Source organism: Nelusetta ayraudi, unplaced genomic scaffold (genome assembly GCF_046127955.1).
Source record: "Nelusetta ayraudi isolate G7.1 ecotype Tasmania unplaced genomic scaffold, CSIRO-AGI_Nayr_v1 ptg000205l, whole genome shotgun sequence".
In the NCBI taxonomy this organism is placed as follows: Eukaryota; Metazoa; Chordata; class Actinopteri; order Tetraodontiformes; family Monacanthidae; genus Nelusetta; species Nelusetta ayraudi.
This window is the reverse complement of record NW_027466254.1, coordinates 20,001-39,328: the sequence shown is the minus strand read 5'-3', so window position 1 is coordinate 39,328 and position 19,328 is coordinate 20,001. Positions and strand designations below refer to the sequence as shown.

General features: G+C 45.2%; 1 protein-coding gene across 2 annotated transcripts in view; it reads left to right on the top strand.

Moving 5' to 3' along the window:
* The window catches only part of nek7 (NIMA-related kinase 7), a 51,207-nt gene that overhangs the window by 12,259 nt on the left and 19,620 nt on the right, over positions 1–19,328 (top strand). Inside the window, exons 2-3 of one of the 2 annotated variants that reach the window (XM_076015967.1) lie at positions 7,488–7,542; positions 18,476–18,565. In XM_076015967.1, the coding sequence (XP_075872082.1) occupies positions 18,506–18,565 (60 nt within the window). In that variant the 5' untranslated portion in view covers positions 7,488–7,542; positions 18,476–18,505. The remainder of the gene's footprint in view (positions 1–7,487; positions 7,543–18,475; positions 18,566–19,328) is intronic. The other variant, XM_076015966.1, reaches the window with a different exon arrangement.

Below are 19,328 nucleotides of genomic sequence, written 5' to 3'. Positions count from 1 at the left end.
ATATTTAACGTCGTGCCACACGGCTGGGGGTTCGGCTGTACGAGCAGCAGCAGCAGCAGCAGCAGCAGTCAGCGGAGGAGCAGTCAGCGGAGGAGCCCCGGCCTCGGTTAGCCAGGCCCACCTAGGAAAAAAAACCACCACCACCAACAACAACAACGCACAAGCGGGAAGCGCTTCTTGAAGGTTTTTATTTTTTATTTTAGGAAAAAAAAAGGCAGATGGCATTGGCTGTCGGTGTGACACTGTAGCGAGGGAGGGAGGGAGAGAGGGAGGAAGGAAAGAGAGGAAAAAAAAAAAAACCCACAGCGGCAGGATGGTCTGATGAAAGCGGCTCCTGCTCGCTTTGAACAGCGAGTCTGTCATGGTTGGTGTCTGCTGCGTGGCTCCGGGTCAAACTGTGATACGCAACTCCTGGAATTTTTGCGCTTTTTAAGTTTTTCATGTTCAAATGGTCTGGGGGGGTGCGGTGGGGGGGGGGTGAAAAAAAAAGAGAGAAAACAGGAAGTTTCATTAATATTAATACGCCTGCGTGTGAAGGAGGCAGGGAAGACCTATCTGGCTAAGCTGCTTTTATACCCTGTTGTGAAGCGCTCCCCACTCCGTTTCTCTTCCTTTGGCTCCACATCTCTCTCCCCCCCCCGCCCCCCCCCCCTCCCTCTCACCGTCTCTGCACATCCAGAAGCCAACATGCAAATTTTCTCAATATTGTCACATTCTTGTTTGATGGAGCGCCTCCTACTCAGACTCCTGTGTAAGACACAAAATCATATATCGCATGCTCAGTTTAGTAATTACTCTGTGAATAATGCGACTTCATGATAAGGAAAAAAAAATGGGGGTCCTGAGACTCCACCAGTTGTGAACCGCTGGATTAGACGAGTCCTTATTGATTTTTCTTTCTAAATGTGCAAAGGATGATGGACAGTGTAATCCTGACCTGATCCAGCCTTGCGTCCGAGTCCTCCTTCCCCTGTCAGTGTGTCACATTACGTTGGCCGGGGTTGCAGAAAGCATCACGAGTCGCCATGCTGGATTTTAATTCAACTTTTTTTGGGGGGGGGGTGGGAACCCAGAGGTTTATAAATTGAAAACAGCGAGCCATAACAATGGCTGAGTGGAACAAACTCTCCGAGGACTTGTATTTTTACGTGCGGCTCTTAACGAGCACGCTGCAGCCTAATTACAAATAAAAACAGCAGCTTCTGTGATCACTCTGCAGAAATTCTCTGAACATTTTAAAGAGCAGGATTTTTTTTTTTTTTTCTTCCAGTGTGGCTTCTGCACTTTCTGGCTGCAGAAATTTGGGCCAGATTGTTGCAATCTAAGATGGTAATTTTCAGTTAAATCTGTTTTTGAAGGTGACTGATTTTTATTGGTGATTTCTTTTTAAATCATTGCATGGATTAAAATAGTTAAACATGCCGTCTCATTGCATACTCTTAAACAAGTCCTACCATAGAACCTGGCTCACAAAGTTTTCCAATTTATGAAATTTACGTCAGTGTGTATAACAAGAATCATTCTTATACTGGCATTCAGATGCTGGCAACTCTGCCACACAGAAAAGACAGAGTTTTACAGAGGCAACATGCTTGCTTGAGTTTTTTTTTGGGAGGAAGGGAGAATTGGTTGGTTGGTAAAGTTCCTGTGAAATAACGGTCAATTCCATGATCATCTGCGTTTAACAGCAGATCTAGTTTTCATTGCTTCAAGTCTGTTCTCTCAATATCATATTGACTTACTTAGCGATGGGAATCCATCCCATTTGGGAATTCCAAAAAAACATAAACATTTCTTGATTCCCTCAACTCAGGACGCAGACACCATGTCGGAAGACTGACGCGTAGCAGAAATGTGGCTTTACCTCCGCCGTAAAGAGGTAAAAAGTACAGCACTTGTAAAGCTCCCATAACATCAAAGGAGGTGGGGGAATACCTCCAACGTGCAAAAACATTTGTTGACGCAGCATGCTATAACTTTACAGCAGTGTCATGCGTTTAGTAGCCTACGTACCGCTGCGTGCTCTTGCAAGCGTTAACACGTTAATTTCCTCCAGGCTCTGTTCTATTTTTTTTATCATGCGAACCTGCTTTCACAATATAAATTATCTTTATTTTATTCATTCAAATATGTTTTATGATGCACAATAAATAATCGCTACAAGTGTTCTAAAATGTGACAGGAGCCTCTGTAAGTGAAATAATCTGTTGAAATGAAAACAGAACTGATATTCTGGCAGGAAATGACAAAGATTTTTTTTTGTAAAGATTTTTTGTGTATAAAAGGGTAAAAGCAAAAAAAAACCCCAACCAAACCCATTTGTACGCTATTATTATCTCACCCTAAGAATTGTCAAGAGAACCGAAATAGAATCGTATGGATTGAGCAGTATCGATAGTGTGAATCTGAATAGCTAAATTCTTATCGATTCTCATCCACAGCCCTGCTATTGACACTCGCTTTGCTCAGCTACTACGAGCGCTCAGCCACTCACAGTGTCCAATCGATTCAGTTCAACCCACAAATGATTTGCTGTTTTCCTGGTCTCTATTATTACGCTGAGTCTTTCGGTGTTCTGTGCTTTTTCAGGTAAATTTGCTCAACATCGTGTGTCCTAGGTCCCCTCTTGATTTTGCGTTGCATTTTTATCAACAAATACTGCCCAGCAATAACAAACCTTCAGCATACAAATACCGGGGTTTTTAGTACCGTTTGAGTTTCGATTCTCCCGCGCCTCTTAATATCCAGACGTGAGGTTAATGTTTGGAGCTTTCCAGGCGTCGGAAGGGAGGCCACAGTCCAGTCTTTGTGTGAGCGATGGTGGAACAGGTCTGACATCTCTTCTGAACTGCGAAAAGAAATCCCTGCAGGCGCCCACTCCAGAGGAGGCATCGGGGAGGAGGGCAGGAACGGAGAGAGGTGCGACCCCTTCGGGGTAACGCTATCCTCCGATCCTCAGCTCCTCAGAGCGCACAGAGGCACGCACGCACGCACACACACACACACACACACACACACACACACACACACACACACACACACACACACACACACACACACACACACACACACACGGACTCGCACTAAAATTCTCTGTCCGTGTGCCGGGTGATGCACTCATGCAAAAAAGGATGAGTGCCTGAGGAATAAGAATAAGCGTTGAACTTCTGAAGTGTGCATTTTTTATCTTTTTGTGCTTTTTTTCCCACATATTTTCACATATGTGCCGGTTCATATTTTTGTTTTTCCTAATGTAGTAGAAAAAAAAATAGGTCTCAATTGTCAGGAAATGTTGTTTCCTCCCAAAATGTTGATGGCACTAGAAAAACTATTTGTCGCTTTTTTTTGGCCTTTTAACTGTATTAAAAAAAAAAACTGTGTTAAAAAACAAAGTCCTGAGACGAACGAGCTCCTGCCGTGACCCTGTCCTGGACCGCGAGGCTGTCTTTTATTTAAAATACCAATCCAAAAACTCCCAGCACCTAATTCGATTTATCTTTGATTTATGTTCTCAAGCCACTTCTATTCTAGTGTGATCCCAAGCCAAAATAAATCACGTCGCTGGAATCGTGTTGTGTTATTGTTTGTTAACTGGTATGGAGTCATTCTTTTTGGCAGCGCCACTCTTAAACGTGAACGTTCTTGTACATGAATAGCGGCGCTCTGGATCGGGTTAGGAGCCGGTGGCGGCGGACGCTTGTGCAGCAGCCAGCGGGGCGGCCACAGAAGCCGCAGTGGGCTGAAACTCGACCAGAGCCAAGAAGCCGAGCTTTACTTTTGTGGAGCCAATTTCTCATGGCTTCGCTCACAGTATGGACGGACTCCCCGTGTCTGCGTCCAGTTTGAAATTCTCCCTGTGCCGACGTATAATTGTGTGGAAACCAATATGCATTACCTAATGTGTGGACCCCACTTAATGTGTCTGTCTCCATTTTTTGCCTCATTGATTACCGGGGCTAATGTTGTTTTGGTTTAGGGTTGGTGGATGTTTTTCTTGAAGCTCAACGTAAACTCTTTTGGTCTTCTTCCCCCGACCAAAACCCCAGTTAGTCGAGGACAGGAAATGGCTTGGACCTTAACCCCCCCCCCCCCCCCCCCCCAAAAAAAAAAAAAAACCAACAAAAAACACCAAGCCAATCCACTGAGCCAGAGCTGATTTGGGAGATGTTTCTCTCGTCCTGTTTCATAACTCAGAAAGCTAAGTGGCAGTGGTCCTCATCTCCAAACAAAACAGAGATGGGCTCGTCATTGCATGCTTGGGTCTAGCTGCATTAGAGCAGGACACTTGATAGAAATGTCACTGCTAAAGCACATTTTAGGTTGTTTGTGATGTAATGTAAAGCAGGTATATGTGCCATTAGAGGACAAATAATCTAAAGCAAGCTATTTTTGCAACCAGTGGCCGGCCATCGGTTTCACGCCTACTTAGTCCTACACGATTAATACACCTCATATAACATCATCAATATGACACCACGGCTCGTGAATCCACACAGAATGACACCTGCACATTACGTCACCTTAATATAACAACACTGAGAATTTAAAAGCAACAAGCTTGCATTCACATTTAAGAGTAGGGAACTAATCTCAAGGATGCTGTCAAAACCGCTGCTTGCAAGTTTTACTATTGGACTGAATGTTTTATATTCCCATAAGATAGATGTATTTATTTTTATTTATATTTATATTTCTTATATATATTTCCCATGTGGAGTGAAGCACATCGACACCATAGAAAACCCTGTGTGTCTCATTCAAAACAGGCTAATCCAGTTTCTTCGAAGGCATGTGTTGGATGATTCTCCATTGTTTGCCTCACGCTGTAACACAAGTTTTTTTTTTTTGAAGTTTAGGCGTTTCCATCACCAAATATTGCTCAGTTTTTTACGTTCTCATGAGGTGGTTTTTCAGACTTATCGACATAGCGGTGTATCGCTAAAGTATAATGGAAACACTTTTTTTCGTATTTACACGCCACCGGCCGTGACGTACGGGGTCACGTGACCACTTCACTTCAAGTGATAATGGTGCGTTATGTTTGGACGGAGGAGGAGCCTCTTTTTTTTTTTATTTTTTTTTTTTACAAGTAATCAAAGAGAAAAATAGAACCATTCTTGACAAACATACATACATGTTTGTTTACAAACATAAAGAAACAAAAGCAAACGTAATTCTCGTAAATCTCACGGGACGGGATTTTACGAGGATTACTGTTTATGCGCTTCACATCATTCAATGGAAACATCTGCAAATCGCAATTGAACTTTTTTAGAAATTTTAGAAATATCGCTTTTATTTTGTGAAAAACTCTAATGGAAACGCAGCTATTGACACCCTGCCCACTGCCCCATCCTGACGAGCAGTCAGGTCAAATTCTGCCTGCTGGAAAACAAATGAGTTAGAAATAGAATCTGACCGTTACGCTGAAGAGAGGCCTGCAATGTTGAGGGATCATGAACACAACAAGGAAGCTTGGCTTGCGATATGTTTCTGTTTGGTTTGCTCACTGTTAATTTGCCTTTCTTTAAATCAGTACATTGCGCGTACACGTCGAGCGCCTGTGAATATACGCGCGCTCACGTTCAGGCGTCGTTCCTCTCACACCCGTTTTCTTTTTCTAATCTCCCCCTGTGAAGGTGGATAAATAATATATTTCATATTTAAAAATACCTGAACATGAAAGGAGGGAGGGGTCAGGAGGCATCGACGCTCTCAAAGTAAATGCCGCTTGTATTGCTGGTAACACACCTCCTCTTGTTTTCTTCTTCTTGGCCGCTTGCCAGCGTCTTCCTGGCACTGGCAAGGCGAGCCTTGGGAATTTCAAAATAAAGGCGTACCTTAATAGTGGTGCTGCGGGTCAGTGTTTCCACCCTTACATCACCGATACTGAATGGTGCTCTCTGAATCTGCTAATGCGCTCATCTGTTGATTTTTTTTTCATGAGCCCGGCCTCGAGACTCGGCTTCACAAAACAATGCTGACTATCGGTGCGAACGCTGCGCAAGACAAAAGACCCCGCAACAAAACGAAATAAAAGTGTGCGTGTCATTTTCTTATTTTACCTTTCATGAAATTCTCTGTTTGTCCCTATTCCACGTCCCCCACCGCTGCCACGTCTCTCACTCGCCCTGCAGCCATGCAGACAAACAGTGCGCCAGCCCCCGTGGCACAGGATGTCACATTCAATCTCCTTGTGCCAGAGGTGATGAAGCTAATTTGTTGGTCAGTAAGTGACATGGGTAGGAGGGGGGGGAAAAAAAAACAAACAAAAGGAAAGGAAACAAAACAAAAAAACACACACACAACAGAGCCGTTATTAGTCCTGGAGCGTTGGAAGCTGCGCTCTGCCGTGCGCTGCTCTGTTTAGCATTGTGAAAGGCTGAGTCGTCGCCACGGGGCACTAACGCAACCCGGAGCCGTAGGATGATAAACATGCAACAGCGCACAGATCTGGGTGTGGATTTTTAGCTTCTGAAGGCTTAACCGTGGCGAGAGGTACCTTTCTAATAATACCCCACGTTTCTGTTGTATCACATGTGGAAAATATCTAAATACGCGGGGCCTAGGTTTTTTTTTTTTGCGACTGGGAGCACCTGGATTATTGGAAGCTTTTCTCTGTTTGTTAGAAGTACAGAGTTGGTCAAAATTGGGGCACCTGAGTTGTCTGCTGAGGTGCCCGAGAGGAGAAAAGAAAAGAAAACACAACCCCCTGGAACCTCAGACCTCGGGAATTTACAACACCTGTTAAAAAAACAATAAAAACTGTCACATGTTGAGTCCTCCTCCCTATTTAAGTGGCAAATGAATTTTCATATCTTCACATAAACAGGTAGTCCACGGGCTCGTATTATTAGAACGTCCTAATCGCTATCAGCTGGTTGGGTAATCACGTTGTGAGCTGATCAACATCGTCACATGTTGTTTCCCTTGATCATTATTGAGGATCGGCCGCCAAAATAAATCGCACGAGGCTCTTTAAAGTGTGGCCCAGGGTTCTCCAAAGACTCCAAATCTTCCTTGTCCATCCAGCCAATTTCTGTCAGAAAGCATTTTTTTTTTTTAGTCAGTCGCGTGTTCTCCCTGTGTGTGCGTGGGTTCTCTCCGGATTCTCCGGCTTCCTCCCACGCTCCAAAAACATGCATGTGAGGTGAATTGGAAACTCTAAATCGACTGTGGGTGTGTGAGAGAGCGAATGGTTGTGTGTCTTTCTTTGTCGCTATGTGGCCTTGCGATGAACTGGCAACTTGTCCCGGGTGTCACCCTGCCTATATGTATGACTATATATATATACTTTTTTCATGTACGTGCAGTGTATATTTGCTGGTCATTATTCTTTTGGTCTCGGGTAGATTGCTCTACCATTTCTCAGGTGTTACGGGGAATATCGGCTCAACCTCGCTTCCCTCCAAGTCTTGGGGTTCGAGACGAGGCGCTGCTCAGTCCTCCCGTCTCTTGATGGTCGTCCACGCGTTCTCTGCATTTAGGTCCCTTTCAGGCGAGGTGCGACTGTGATACGGCATTCTGAAGGGCTGCACGGAGGTGAGAGCTTGCGCAGGCAAAGCAAAAGCCCCCCCCGAGGGTCCCCCTTTCTCTGCCGAGCGCCCGGGGGAGGCTCTCTCTCTCTCTGTCTCTCTTTTTGAGACATCACACAGCTGTCTAAACGCAGCCCCATTTTCTTCTCTTTTTTTGTTGCATCCTTTGCTCTCACAATCTCGTCTCCCCCCCCCACCTTTTTTTTTTTCCACAATCGACAATTTGTTGATGTACATCGTTAATCCCGGTGATTGACAGTGAGTGAATCGTTTCCTGTTTGTAAAATAAAAAAAGGGGGAAAAAAGTGAGGGGGGGGGGCTTGGTTATAATAACAGCTGAAGGAGTTCGAGGGGTAAGTGCTGAGTGGCTGAGGGGGTCTTTTGCCTGGTAGCGCGGCTGTCTGTCACTCCCTCTTTTATCATTGAAATTGCAGTTTATCTTTTACAAGCTGGAGTGGAATGTTTTTGTTTTTCAAGTGATTTTTATTTATTTATTTTTTTCTTCTAATTCTCCGGCGGCGGCGGCGGCGGCGGCGGCGGCCCCCGTCTCCGTCTGATGAAATGAGCACATCAAAGGGCGCGCGGCGCTAACGAAGCAGCTCGATCTGCCTGCTTGGCTGCTCGGCTGGCTGGCTGGCTGACTGGCTGGCTGGCTGGCTCGCGCCTTTCACTATAAGGCACCTGCACAAAGTGACGGGCAGGCAACAAAAGCCCCCTCCACCCCCCCTGCCCCCCCCCCCCAGCACTAGAGAGTGGCCAGCGTTGCCGGGACAATGGAGCCGAAGAGGTGGTCGGGGGGGCTTTTAGACGCGTGCCAGCTCGTGTCCCACAAAACACACGGCGAGAGCACAAAGTGTGGGGAGGGGAGGGGCAGGAGGGGAGGAGAATGGTGAAGGGTGGGGGGGGGGGTGACACCTGCATGTGCTTGAGGTCTTTTCATCCTGCGGCGGGCGTCTTGACCACCAGCTCAGTGTGAGAAATGAAAACAGTGATTGGAGGAGAGGGAGAGGGAGAAGGAGAAGGAGGAGAAAGCAGGTGTGTGTGTTTGCGAGGAAACACACACACACACGCACATGGGCTGGGGGGGGGAAGACGCAGGAGAGTCTTGTGCTGCTCCTGTGACGGCCTGCTCAGAGGGTCAGCTGATGGTGGTTCGGATGGATCACAAAGCCCCTCGGGATGGCGGCCCGTTCAGTTCTATGAAGTTGCTCACCCTCGTTGCCAGCCCTACCCGACCTTATACATATTTTATTTTATTTTATTTTATTGAATTTCCTTATTTCTTTTTAATTAATAGAATTGTTCTTCTCTTTGCACTTTCTTGATGCTGTAATTATGTAAATAATTAATAAACAAAACTCTATTCTATTCTACTATGAACGTCTCTTCAGGTCAAAGGTCGTCCTGTCTGCCTGGTTAGAGGCGTCCATTTGGCCACTGGATAAAATTGGCATTCAGCTGTATTGTCAGTCCAGTGTCCAACTCTTCTAATACATTGTTGTCAGACTCTGGCCCGAGAGGCAATTCAAAATCACTATTAGAGCTATACCGCTGGTATTGTACAGCACATGTACCGCTAACACCACAAATCCCAGAATGCTCATATTGAGTATTAGAGCAAAACTTGTTTGGGGTCCATATAACAAGGGTCACTGTTCTGTCTGGGGGAAATTCTTTTCAATAAATATCAATATTGGCCAGTTTCACATTTTGGCCCTACTGTGTATTTTGAGTTTGACACCTATGTTCTAATACATCTATGATACCCCCTCCTCCCCCACTCTTGTTTATTGGAGCGGCGCCGATGAGTCGGACGTGCGTGCGCTCGCTGCCGCTAGTTTATGCAAAGAGTTTGGGAATAAATGTATTCGGTTCTCACACACGGAGAAAGTGTGCACAGGCTGTTTGTGCTGCGCTGTTTACTTGTGCCGCCAAGTCATTAGCCTATAAAAATATGGAAGTGAATAATGCAACGCAGTGCCCATAAATAGTAAGAATGGAGCACTATGGATCGCCGGCCTTGGCGGGGGCCCCGGCGGAGTTTATCGGGATCCTCGGCTTAATTTTCCCCCCTTTTTATCATTTTCTTGCTTTGCTCTCTTCGCAGAGGGGGAGAAGCCGAAGGTCCTACGCTGTGGAGAGAAGTTACTAAGAATCGTCGTTAGCAGAGTTCCGACGTTAACTTTCCTGACCGCGCAGTCGAGGCGGACGAAAGCGGTTTCACTGGCAAACAGGAAAACCATATTGGTTTTTGTCTCATTCAGAACATTTTATCGACATATTAGGGAAAAGGGGGGGTGAAAATAGAAATGAGGCCACATCAAAAATGAAACGTGAATTAATGATTTTTTTTTTTTTTTTTTTTTTCCTCAGAATTCTTTGGACAAATAAGTTTTTCGTGAGCCGGTGTCTGTTTGGGTGTGTCACCCTGCCACCAATTGAACATTTTGTGGTCGTCTCATTGTAGCCTCAGCTTTGCTCACTCTGGAATTATCGTACCTTAGATTTGTCTTAGTATTTTATTCTAGGCTTAGTTTCAGTTTTATTTTGTGTTTTTTTTTTGCCTGCGTATACTATACTAAAGACTTCCACAGCAAATATTTTGCCAAACGTACATAGCGCTCGCACTCTAGAAGTACTTTGGCCATTTACTCGTGAGCAAAGTTTTTGGTCCAAACTTTCCAAAATTCCAGACTGTGGAATGAGAAAATGTTTTGTTTTTTTCCTTCAGTTCACAAGAGTCAACTATAAATCATCAACTGTTGCATTTGGATTAGTGAAGATCAAAAGGGCACTACGGCGCACGCCATCTCAATGATCTTCCCCAACAACAAAAATGTTACTGGCATTCAGTGTGTGTGTTTTTCCACTTTTTTCAGGGGAGCCTGAACTGAGCTTGGCCCCTCGTCGCCATAATACGGATGATTTGGTCATTGGACGTTGAATCCGCTGATCCGGGACGTGCAGAGACTTTGTGCACTTTCAAAGAAAGCTAGCCATTAAGCCAGCCGTGTTTTTCCTGCTGAATAACGAACCCTGTTTGATGCCTGTGTTGTTATTGGGGTCCTTTTGACTGTTTGAAATACGCTCATGCTGAGTGCGCTCCTTGATTAGCGATGCTTTTGTAGCCAGGTTTGGGGAATGGAAAAAGTCTAAATGATTTGATTTTTTTGTTCCACGCTTGGCTTCCTTTGCAAAACCTTCATTTTAACCCCCCCCCACCCCCCTCATCCCTTCCTCTCTTCAAAGTCCTTTGCCTTCATCCTCGTGTTGTGCTTTCTCTTTCTCCTTTTCTTTTGAGATTGCGAGACAATAATGTTTCCCCCTCCTCATTTCCTATTCTATCAAGTCTTGAGCAGCCTCGCTCGGAAATGTGTCTGTCCTCGCGCTGAGGTGCACTCGGTCCTCCTCTTGCCGCCGCCGCCGCCGCCGCCTGCCTTCCTCCGGGCTCGCTGTCCAACCAAACGCCGGCGCTCGCGCATTCGGGCTAATGATTTCGAATCGTGATTAAAACGAATTGGTGAGTGTTGCCGCTTCTGTAGTTTCCGGACCCCTCCATCATTAGTGGTGCGTTTCCTTCCCCTCCTCCCACCACTGCCACCACCGCCAACGCCACCTCCCCCCCCACCCCCCCTCCGTCTGTATCATCAGTTATAGTCGAGCAGGGCTTTCAGAGGAGGCCTGGGGTGGGCTTTCATGAGCTCAGACTCAAAAGATTTCTCCACTTCTTGTAATCATGGACACTACTCTTCCAGCACTTTCACTGTCATCTTCCTGCTCCTCAAAGGTGCCTTTGATTCCCCTCACATCCTGCACCCGGGCCGGATAGTGTCACATTATATTTTTCCTCTTTCCCTTTTGCCCCCCCCCCCCCCCCCACCCCATCCCCCCTTCTAAACTCCTTTCTTGCCCTTCTCTTCCTTCTTTTTCTCCTTCTTCTTCTTCTTCTACCCCAGCTCATCAGTACGTGCCCCCGACTCATTGTCCTCGGATGGTGGGGAGCTGATTTAGCACTCTTCTCTTCGGGACCCGCTCCATTCCAGGACTCTTCCCCTTCGCTTCCCCTCCAAACCCCCCACCCACAGTTTGCCTTGATCCACCTTTTTTCTTTTCTTTTTTTTAATAATCGCCACTTTTTTCTTTGTTTTCCTCCCTCCCCTCTTGCTTTAAATGAATAATGCAGAGGGGAGGAAATGGGGATTAGAGAGCCGCTAAAGCCAAAGCGCCACCGTCCTCGGTGCGCAGCCCCGTGGTGTCTCTCACAGGACCCCCCCGAACACATCGGGGTAACGAGCTCTTCCTCCGCCACCCCCCCCTCTTCCATCCCGACATTTTTCTCATGTCTGCGTCCGTCCCCCTCCATCCTCCTCCTCCGTCCCCCTCCTCCTCTTCCTCCTCCTCCTTCAACCCCGGTTGATCTCGCTCAGTTTTCCCTTCCCTCCGCCCAGTTCTGATCCTCTTGACCGAAGATCCGCACTTTGATACGGAGACTCGACCACGTGGCGAAGAGCCGCCTGGGACGCGCTCCCTCGGAGCAACTTTTTGAAGAATGAGGAACTAAATTATTTTTGTGTTGCTGGCAGAAATTGTGACATTTCTCTGGCAGGCCGGATTTGAAATGACAAGTCAAGTTAAGATCGAGGCAGTCCGTCCGTTGTTGCAACACTGGTGGGGCTCCAGCCGAGGTGATTGAATTAGTGAGAAGATTAATGGCACCCAAAGCAGTCTTGGTTTGAACAGTTGGGACGTGTGATATGTGATCTTACTTTTCCTGCGAGGAAAACAATCCCGTGTATAATAAAAATGTTTTTCCCTCGAACCGCAATCTTTAAACGTGCAGCTCTGGAACGATTGCGAAACCAACCAGAACCTCCGAGTGATTAATAGCCACCGCTTTGCCACCTTCGTCACCCTTTTCACCTTTATCTCCCCACATTCAATTTGATCTTATATTCTTTTGTCTTTGGGCAAAAGCTTTTAATTGACATTCACCACACAAGGCAATGCTGTAACGGCATCTAGAATGTAAAGATGTAGTATTTCTTTGGCGCTTTTAAACTGTTGTGGTAATGGAAAGTCGTGTTAAAAAGACAGGACACAGAACAGACGAGGCAGGAGCTCAGCTTAAACCTTTCGAGAAACAACAGCACTAATAAATTCAGTTAGTCGGTGAATTTGGAGTCTGTATCTTACCGACTAAATCCTCTTTCCAAACAAATCAATAAAAGGATCTCCATCTCCTCCAGTACCAGTGAGTCGGTCACATTCGTGCATACAGGATTATTTTCAGGAGTTGTAGCTGCGGGCTACTGGTCGGCAGCCTGTGTTTGCTTTGAAGTGTTTCTTTAGCTTATTATTTCCGCTTTGTGCTCCGGAGAACCTCTTACCCTGCCGTCTGTTCCACTTCCAGAATCGAAATTAAAAAGTTGTTGTTTTTTTTTTTCAATTCCATTTTGAAATTTCGAGGAGAAAACTCCCCCCCCCCCCAACAGCCGCGGTTACATGCGAAGAGGGTAAAGGAAGTTAATAAATAAGGTATGCGCTGTAAATGTGAGAACAAAGAAGGCTGTTTATTTCCGAAAACTGCTGAATAGTCTCATTAATATCCTCCTCATCTTGTTGTGCCGAGCTCCGCTTCCCTCCTCTGCCTCCCGTCATATAATTACCTACGCGTTGTGGCTCCCGCTGTGAGACTGTTAGACTGAAGTCTCGCATTAGATGGATTGCAGTCAGAAAAACAGTGTTTGTTTACACTCGGTGGTTGGTGGTCTGAACGAATTTTTCCCCCCTTCACTTTCCTCAACGGGAGGAAAAAGAAGCGGTTTGTCAGAGAGAGATAATGGCCTGCTTACAATCTGATGAATATACTTAGATCTTGAAAAAAAAAAATGTTTGTCTGCGCACAAAAAAAATGTTTTATTCACTTTTGACAAAGTGAAAAGGGAACCACTCTCAGATGTTTTAAAGCGCTTCTGAAACAGTGGTGGGCATTTCGCAATGGAGGCTCCTCATTCCGGTGCCGGTCGTTGAGGCTGGAGACAATAATAAAAATAAATTGGGTGGAAAAAAAAACAACAACGGTGGAGCAAGGTTTTTGGAGAGGGCGATTTTTTTTTATTTTTATTGATTTAATGGTTCAGACAATAAAATTTTACATCGGCCAACGGGGTTTTTACTTGACCAGTGCAGGCCCGTGTCATAAATCCTGTGCAGCAGGCACTGAAGCAGAGAGAGTGACCTCGCCGTTTGATTGAGTTAGCTCGGCTAATTGTGCGGTTTCCTGGTGTACGTTAATCCGACATGGCAGCCTGAATTGATCTCGTTTCCGTGAAGTGCGGGAAGCGAAAGGACATCGGGATGAGACGAGGTGACGGCTGTGTTGAGACACGTGCGCAGTCGGGGAAATGCAAGAAGTTTCGAGAAGATCTTTAAAAAAAAAAAAAAAAAAGACCAGTGGTGGGCCGTCAGGGTCAGCAAGGTCTTTTCTGCTGGCCTAAAAATACTCCTCATAAATATGAGTTGTTCCCTATGGTCTGTTTTCTTTGTGTCATGCTATTAGTTTTTTTTTTATCTGATCATTCAGCTAGCTTGTGTTGTCATGCTCAATCAAATCTGACGAAGGCCTTTAGAATCCAGATCGCAGACTCCTGTCTGCTGGAAATTAACTGACCGCAGTCAGCTGCAATTGCCAATCAGATATTGAGTCTTCAATTCCAAGGAGATCTCGCTGGCCTTACACCTTACACTGAGCTGTGATTGGATAATTACTCACGAGAGCCTGAAAGACTTGACTAACGCAGGAGATCCGCTGGCCCGGAAGGAGGAGAAGGTAAACTGCCGAATTATCTTGGACAATTGTTCTTCCGTTGCATATTCTCAGAAACGGATGCAAATGATCAGTTTGCTTGTATTTTCAATGAGCAGTTTTGTTCTCGTCTCGTCGTTGCCTTGTATGAAACGGCAACAATGCGCAGTTTATTGGACAACCTTGTTTAAGCTCACATAACATTCTTTTTCTGGTTTTATTAAAAAAAACAAAAACTTTCTTGACTATTTTCTTAAAATTGACATTTCGTACAACGCCACTGAAGGCCGCCGCTGGTAGAGATTCACGCTGAGCTCGAGAAGATCCACCTGAGTGGATGACCTGCGAAGTCCCTGGTTGTTACCGAGTCCGTCACACACACCTCACTGGGAATGTTGGCGGACTTGTTTGAAGTTGCCCAACTTTCATGTGTGCGCTTGTGTGGTTAAGCGTATAGCCTTGAATTAACTCCTGCATAACACAGCCTCATTCAGGACACTGTGGTGCCATAAATATCTTTCCATTGTTCTTTCAAACTAAATGAGACGTCTGAAAATATTCACAGACTTGATTGCGATGCATTTGTGGCAGCGCGACTGAAGGAAGTCTTGCGCACTTGTCACGGCCCCTAGTTGGCGCCGTCTTAAATAACCAAATTATTTTGGAATTGGCCGTTTAAGAATGCTTTTGTTGTCGGCATTGTTGCCTTTAGCAGTTAGTAGCAGTGCAGTCCCCCCCCCCCCCCTTTTCTATTTTAATTCATTTAAACTTGTTTACAATAAGCTCTTAATGTAAATTTTAGCAAATGATATTCCCAATGTAGCGGCTGCAGTCCCAGGAGGAAGGCTGTTGTGCAAGTGCTAATTTTCACCATCTTCAAAGCTGCCGTGGCCAAGGCCAGTGGACGGGGGTGCGGTGGGGGAGATGAACCTAAAATAAACAACTGCTGCGTTTGTGAAATAAGCGGCTCGGCCGCATGCATCCATATTTGAGCAACCGAGGCGCTGCAAACCAGAGGGTTTCGCAGAGATGCGAAGTAAGTAGCCAGTGGGGGGGGGGGAGTCAGCAGCAACGGGGAATCTGGAAGATGTCCTGGGGGAGGAAAAAATTTGTATGTGGTTAAGAAACCAGTCTCGACAGCCTCTTGATACTTTCCCCTGCCAATCATCTCCAGGTATACGAATTAATGCACATTGTAATTCATTTTCTAACCAGTCTGTCTATTACCCACATGCAGTAAACAGCTACTGTGGTGTTTTTTTATTGTTCGTCTCTGAAGTTTCTACGCTGTACCAAGGTTAAAAACGATTTATATTCATTTCACTCTTTGTACATTTCTAGTTGTAAAGCTAAATCCTATGCAAAGCAACACTCTGAGTGACACGGAAAAAAAAAGAATATTTTTTATTTCGGAGTTTAGGCACAGTTCTTTCCCAAAATATGCAACTTCAATATAGTAATTTGTTACTCATTACGGGAGAGGTTGGTAATGTATGTAAATGCATTTTTTTGTTTGTTGAATGCATTTTGACATTGGCACTTGCACGAATGAAGGCTTTAAGGAGAAATCGTGGTTTCGATGGAACAGCTTCCTTCAAGAACAAAAGGTGCTGCAGGAGCAGCTGCACTTGTCTGAGAAGAAAGATCGTGCAGCACTCTTTCACGGCAAGCTGTGACAATCGAATAATGACTACGCATGTACCACTCAAAGTAAACTTATTCACTTGCTCAAAGAATATTAACAGAATCAACAAAAAATCTCTATGCAGCATGTATTCATTTTGCCTGAGCAAACTATCTGACATAACAATTTCACAGTGTGCGAATTTTGCCAAGCTAGCCAGTGTTTTGCATGATCTCAACTGCAATGTGTAACCACACCCCCAGACTCTACGATGGCAGAAAGATTTGCGATTCAGGTCACAGTCGTCCTGTCCTGTCAGCCGTTTTAAAGGTGTTTATCTTTGTATTGCGGTATTTGGGAAAAATGCTTTTTGGGTTTTTTTTTTTTTTGCTGCAGTACCTCAAGTGGCCACTGGGGAAAAATTGCTACGCCAGCATATTGCCAATCCGGTATCCAGATCTTATAATACATCCACGCGTATAACATGCAGCTGTGAGTACTTGATTTATGCTTGTGTGGGACAGAGCAATGCACATGTCCATATGGAGCACACCACAGTGTATTTAGTAAGCGGTGGTGTTATTCAGTCAGTGTGGCATTGTGTGTTAAAAGTCGTTGAAAATTGGTTGCAACATCGCCACCTAGCTGCCTGCCGTGCAACACAATGCAAAACAAACTGCTCAAAGTTCCTTTCGACTAAAACTGAAAGTTAATGGATGTCAATACATTTACCCAGAGGGCCTTTTTTTTCCTTTTGGTGTGTAAAGACAACCAACCAATCGTCGCTGACAAAAATATTTACCCATCCATTTATTTACATCGTACAGACAAACTGCATTTAAAGTATCATTAGCTGTTAATTGAATGGGACCGACGACAGCGAGCAGAGTGGCGGCTCCTCCCGTGTTGTTCTCTCCCTCATTGTACCAGGGGATTTTTAATTGGCCAGGGAGGTTTGAGGCAACGGAGAGTGAGAAGCACTTGGTAATACACAAATGACAGACTGACAGATCTGCAGACAAACGGCCTTCACTCTCGTGGAAAACATGCAAATGTCCCACTGTGAAGTGTGTTGTGTCTCTTTGCTTTTGTGTGGACCTGCTTTTGCGTGTGCAAAACACACACGCACACACATGCACCCACACACACACACACACGCACACACACAGTGGATATTCATGTAAATCTGAGATTGCAGGGACATAGCAGGGAGTATCAAATTCTTCCCTGGATTGGGAGACCATCACTTATTTCCTTTCCTGTGGACTTTCTACTTTTGACAATTTATTCTACTCATTATTCAAATTTCCTACGCTAGAAACTCCATTTGTGTGGATGCATATGCAACCACAGCGCATACCAAGGATGGGCTGTTCAGTCTCATCTCTGGAGCCATTTCCAATTATTATTATTAAACAAGAAGGCCAATAATTAATATTTGGATATTTATTCCCACGACGTTGACTTTGCTACAATGTCCCGTAAATGTTCTGATTGCTTTATGTTTTTGTGGCGCGTAATCCGATAAACTGGATATAATGTGAGAACATGGAAGGTTAAAATCATCTCAAAAACACAAAATCTTGGAGCCTCCATTTACCAAGTTGTGAATGAAAAAAAAGTCCTGTGGAATGTACGACATTTCTCAATAGAATTTCCAATGTTCAATTATTGTGTACTCGTTACCTCTTCGCTGTGAAGTTGTGGATGGCACCATTGCGATGACACATACTTGGTGGCACCCCTAACCCCGCCAAACCCTTTTTTTCCCAATGATGCATCTGTGTTGATTATTAGCCAACAAGTTACAAACGTATTTAAAAATGAATCACAGCGTCAGCGGGGAGTGATTTCGGAGCGCCTGTCAGAAGCTTCCCGCTCGTAGCACGGAGGCACTGGAATCTTAACCTAATTGCGCGTGCGAGTCAAATTTTTGCATCATCTTTTCTTTAGAGATTGGGGTGTATAATTCATTCAGGTAACACTTCATATTATGTCACCGTGTGTACTTTAAGGCTGTCAATGAGCCCAGCCCACTGGCTAGAAGGTGGTATCGCAGTGAAGGTGCTCCATGGTTTTCAAGCCCCAGCATGTGACTTGGAGCCATACCTCAACCTGACAACTCTCTGTGTCACTTCTCTTCCCTCTGCAAAGAGGTTTTTGTTTGTGTTGAAGGGAAGCCAATGAAAGACACTATGATTGCTCTGGTTTAGAGTCTCATTGACGTGTGCCTCGGCGTCACCGCGCTGAAACGGGAGGAGACAACTAGAGTATCGAAACTACCGGCATGACGCAGGATCTTGTTCCGCTGAAACAGGACACTGCCCTGCAAATAGTGTTGGTCGTTACAGCGGTTTCCCCTTTTCTTTCCTTGTTCCTGTTTGAGTTCTGGGGGGTTTTTTTTTTTTTGGTTGCCAAATTTCGATGCGTCGCATTCTGCTTGTGGCGGAACGACGTGTTGTGATACCCCATCAACTTAGCACCGTGTCTTTGTGTGTGTTGCTTTCTCAGGGGGTTGCAAAGGATTGAACTCCTGACGCCATGGATATGGACACGCAGCCGCAAGGACAGCAAGCAGCCGTGCCGGTCTTTCAACCACAGGTAGGGTCCACGCAGTAGCTTTTGCTGCGTGAAGTGCACAACAACTGTTTCCTATGAAGTTCAGGAGTGGCTCTGGTCCCAGCGTGATGGTAGTAGCCCCTGCATAGCCAAAGTCAAGTTATAATAATCAATATTTGATGTTATAACCAAGTAACAACACCAACCAAGTGTTGTTGTTGACGCACGTGTAGGTGTGCAAAGTATGTCAACGCGAAATTGAACGCATATCGATATCTATACGTAGATATCGATGTCTATATCTATATGTCTACATATATGGCTGGCTTTCTTCTGCCTTGAAACAAAACTCAAGGGGGGAGATTTTCCAGTAAACTCTATTCCAGTGTAATAAACGGCAGTAACTCAGACCCGCACACGCGGCTCCACATAGTGCCCGACTGTCTGTCCATAAGGCTGTTCCGGTAACACGACTTTTCCAATTTTCTTCAGTCTTCTGATTGGCCGGTGCGTCCCTCTACTTAGTGGTTTCATCGCTGTGGCATGCACTTGACGCTGCCTGACAGCCAGCCTGTGTGGTTGGACGTGAACGTGGTTATTTTAAAATACAGTCAATGTCAGTGTGTGTCGGGGTGTTTTTTTTTTTCTCCTCCTTTTTTCCTTTGCACGTTTTGCCTTTTTTTTTTATATATATATAACCGCGGGATCAAATTTATAGTTGCGTTTCCGCGACCTAAGCGGGTTCATCGTTTCTCTTCCTGTAATGTTTAAACGCAGCGCCACGGTTCCCTCACGTTCCCTAAGT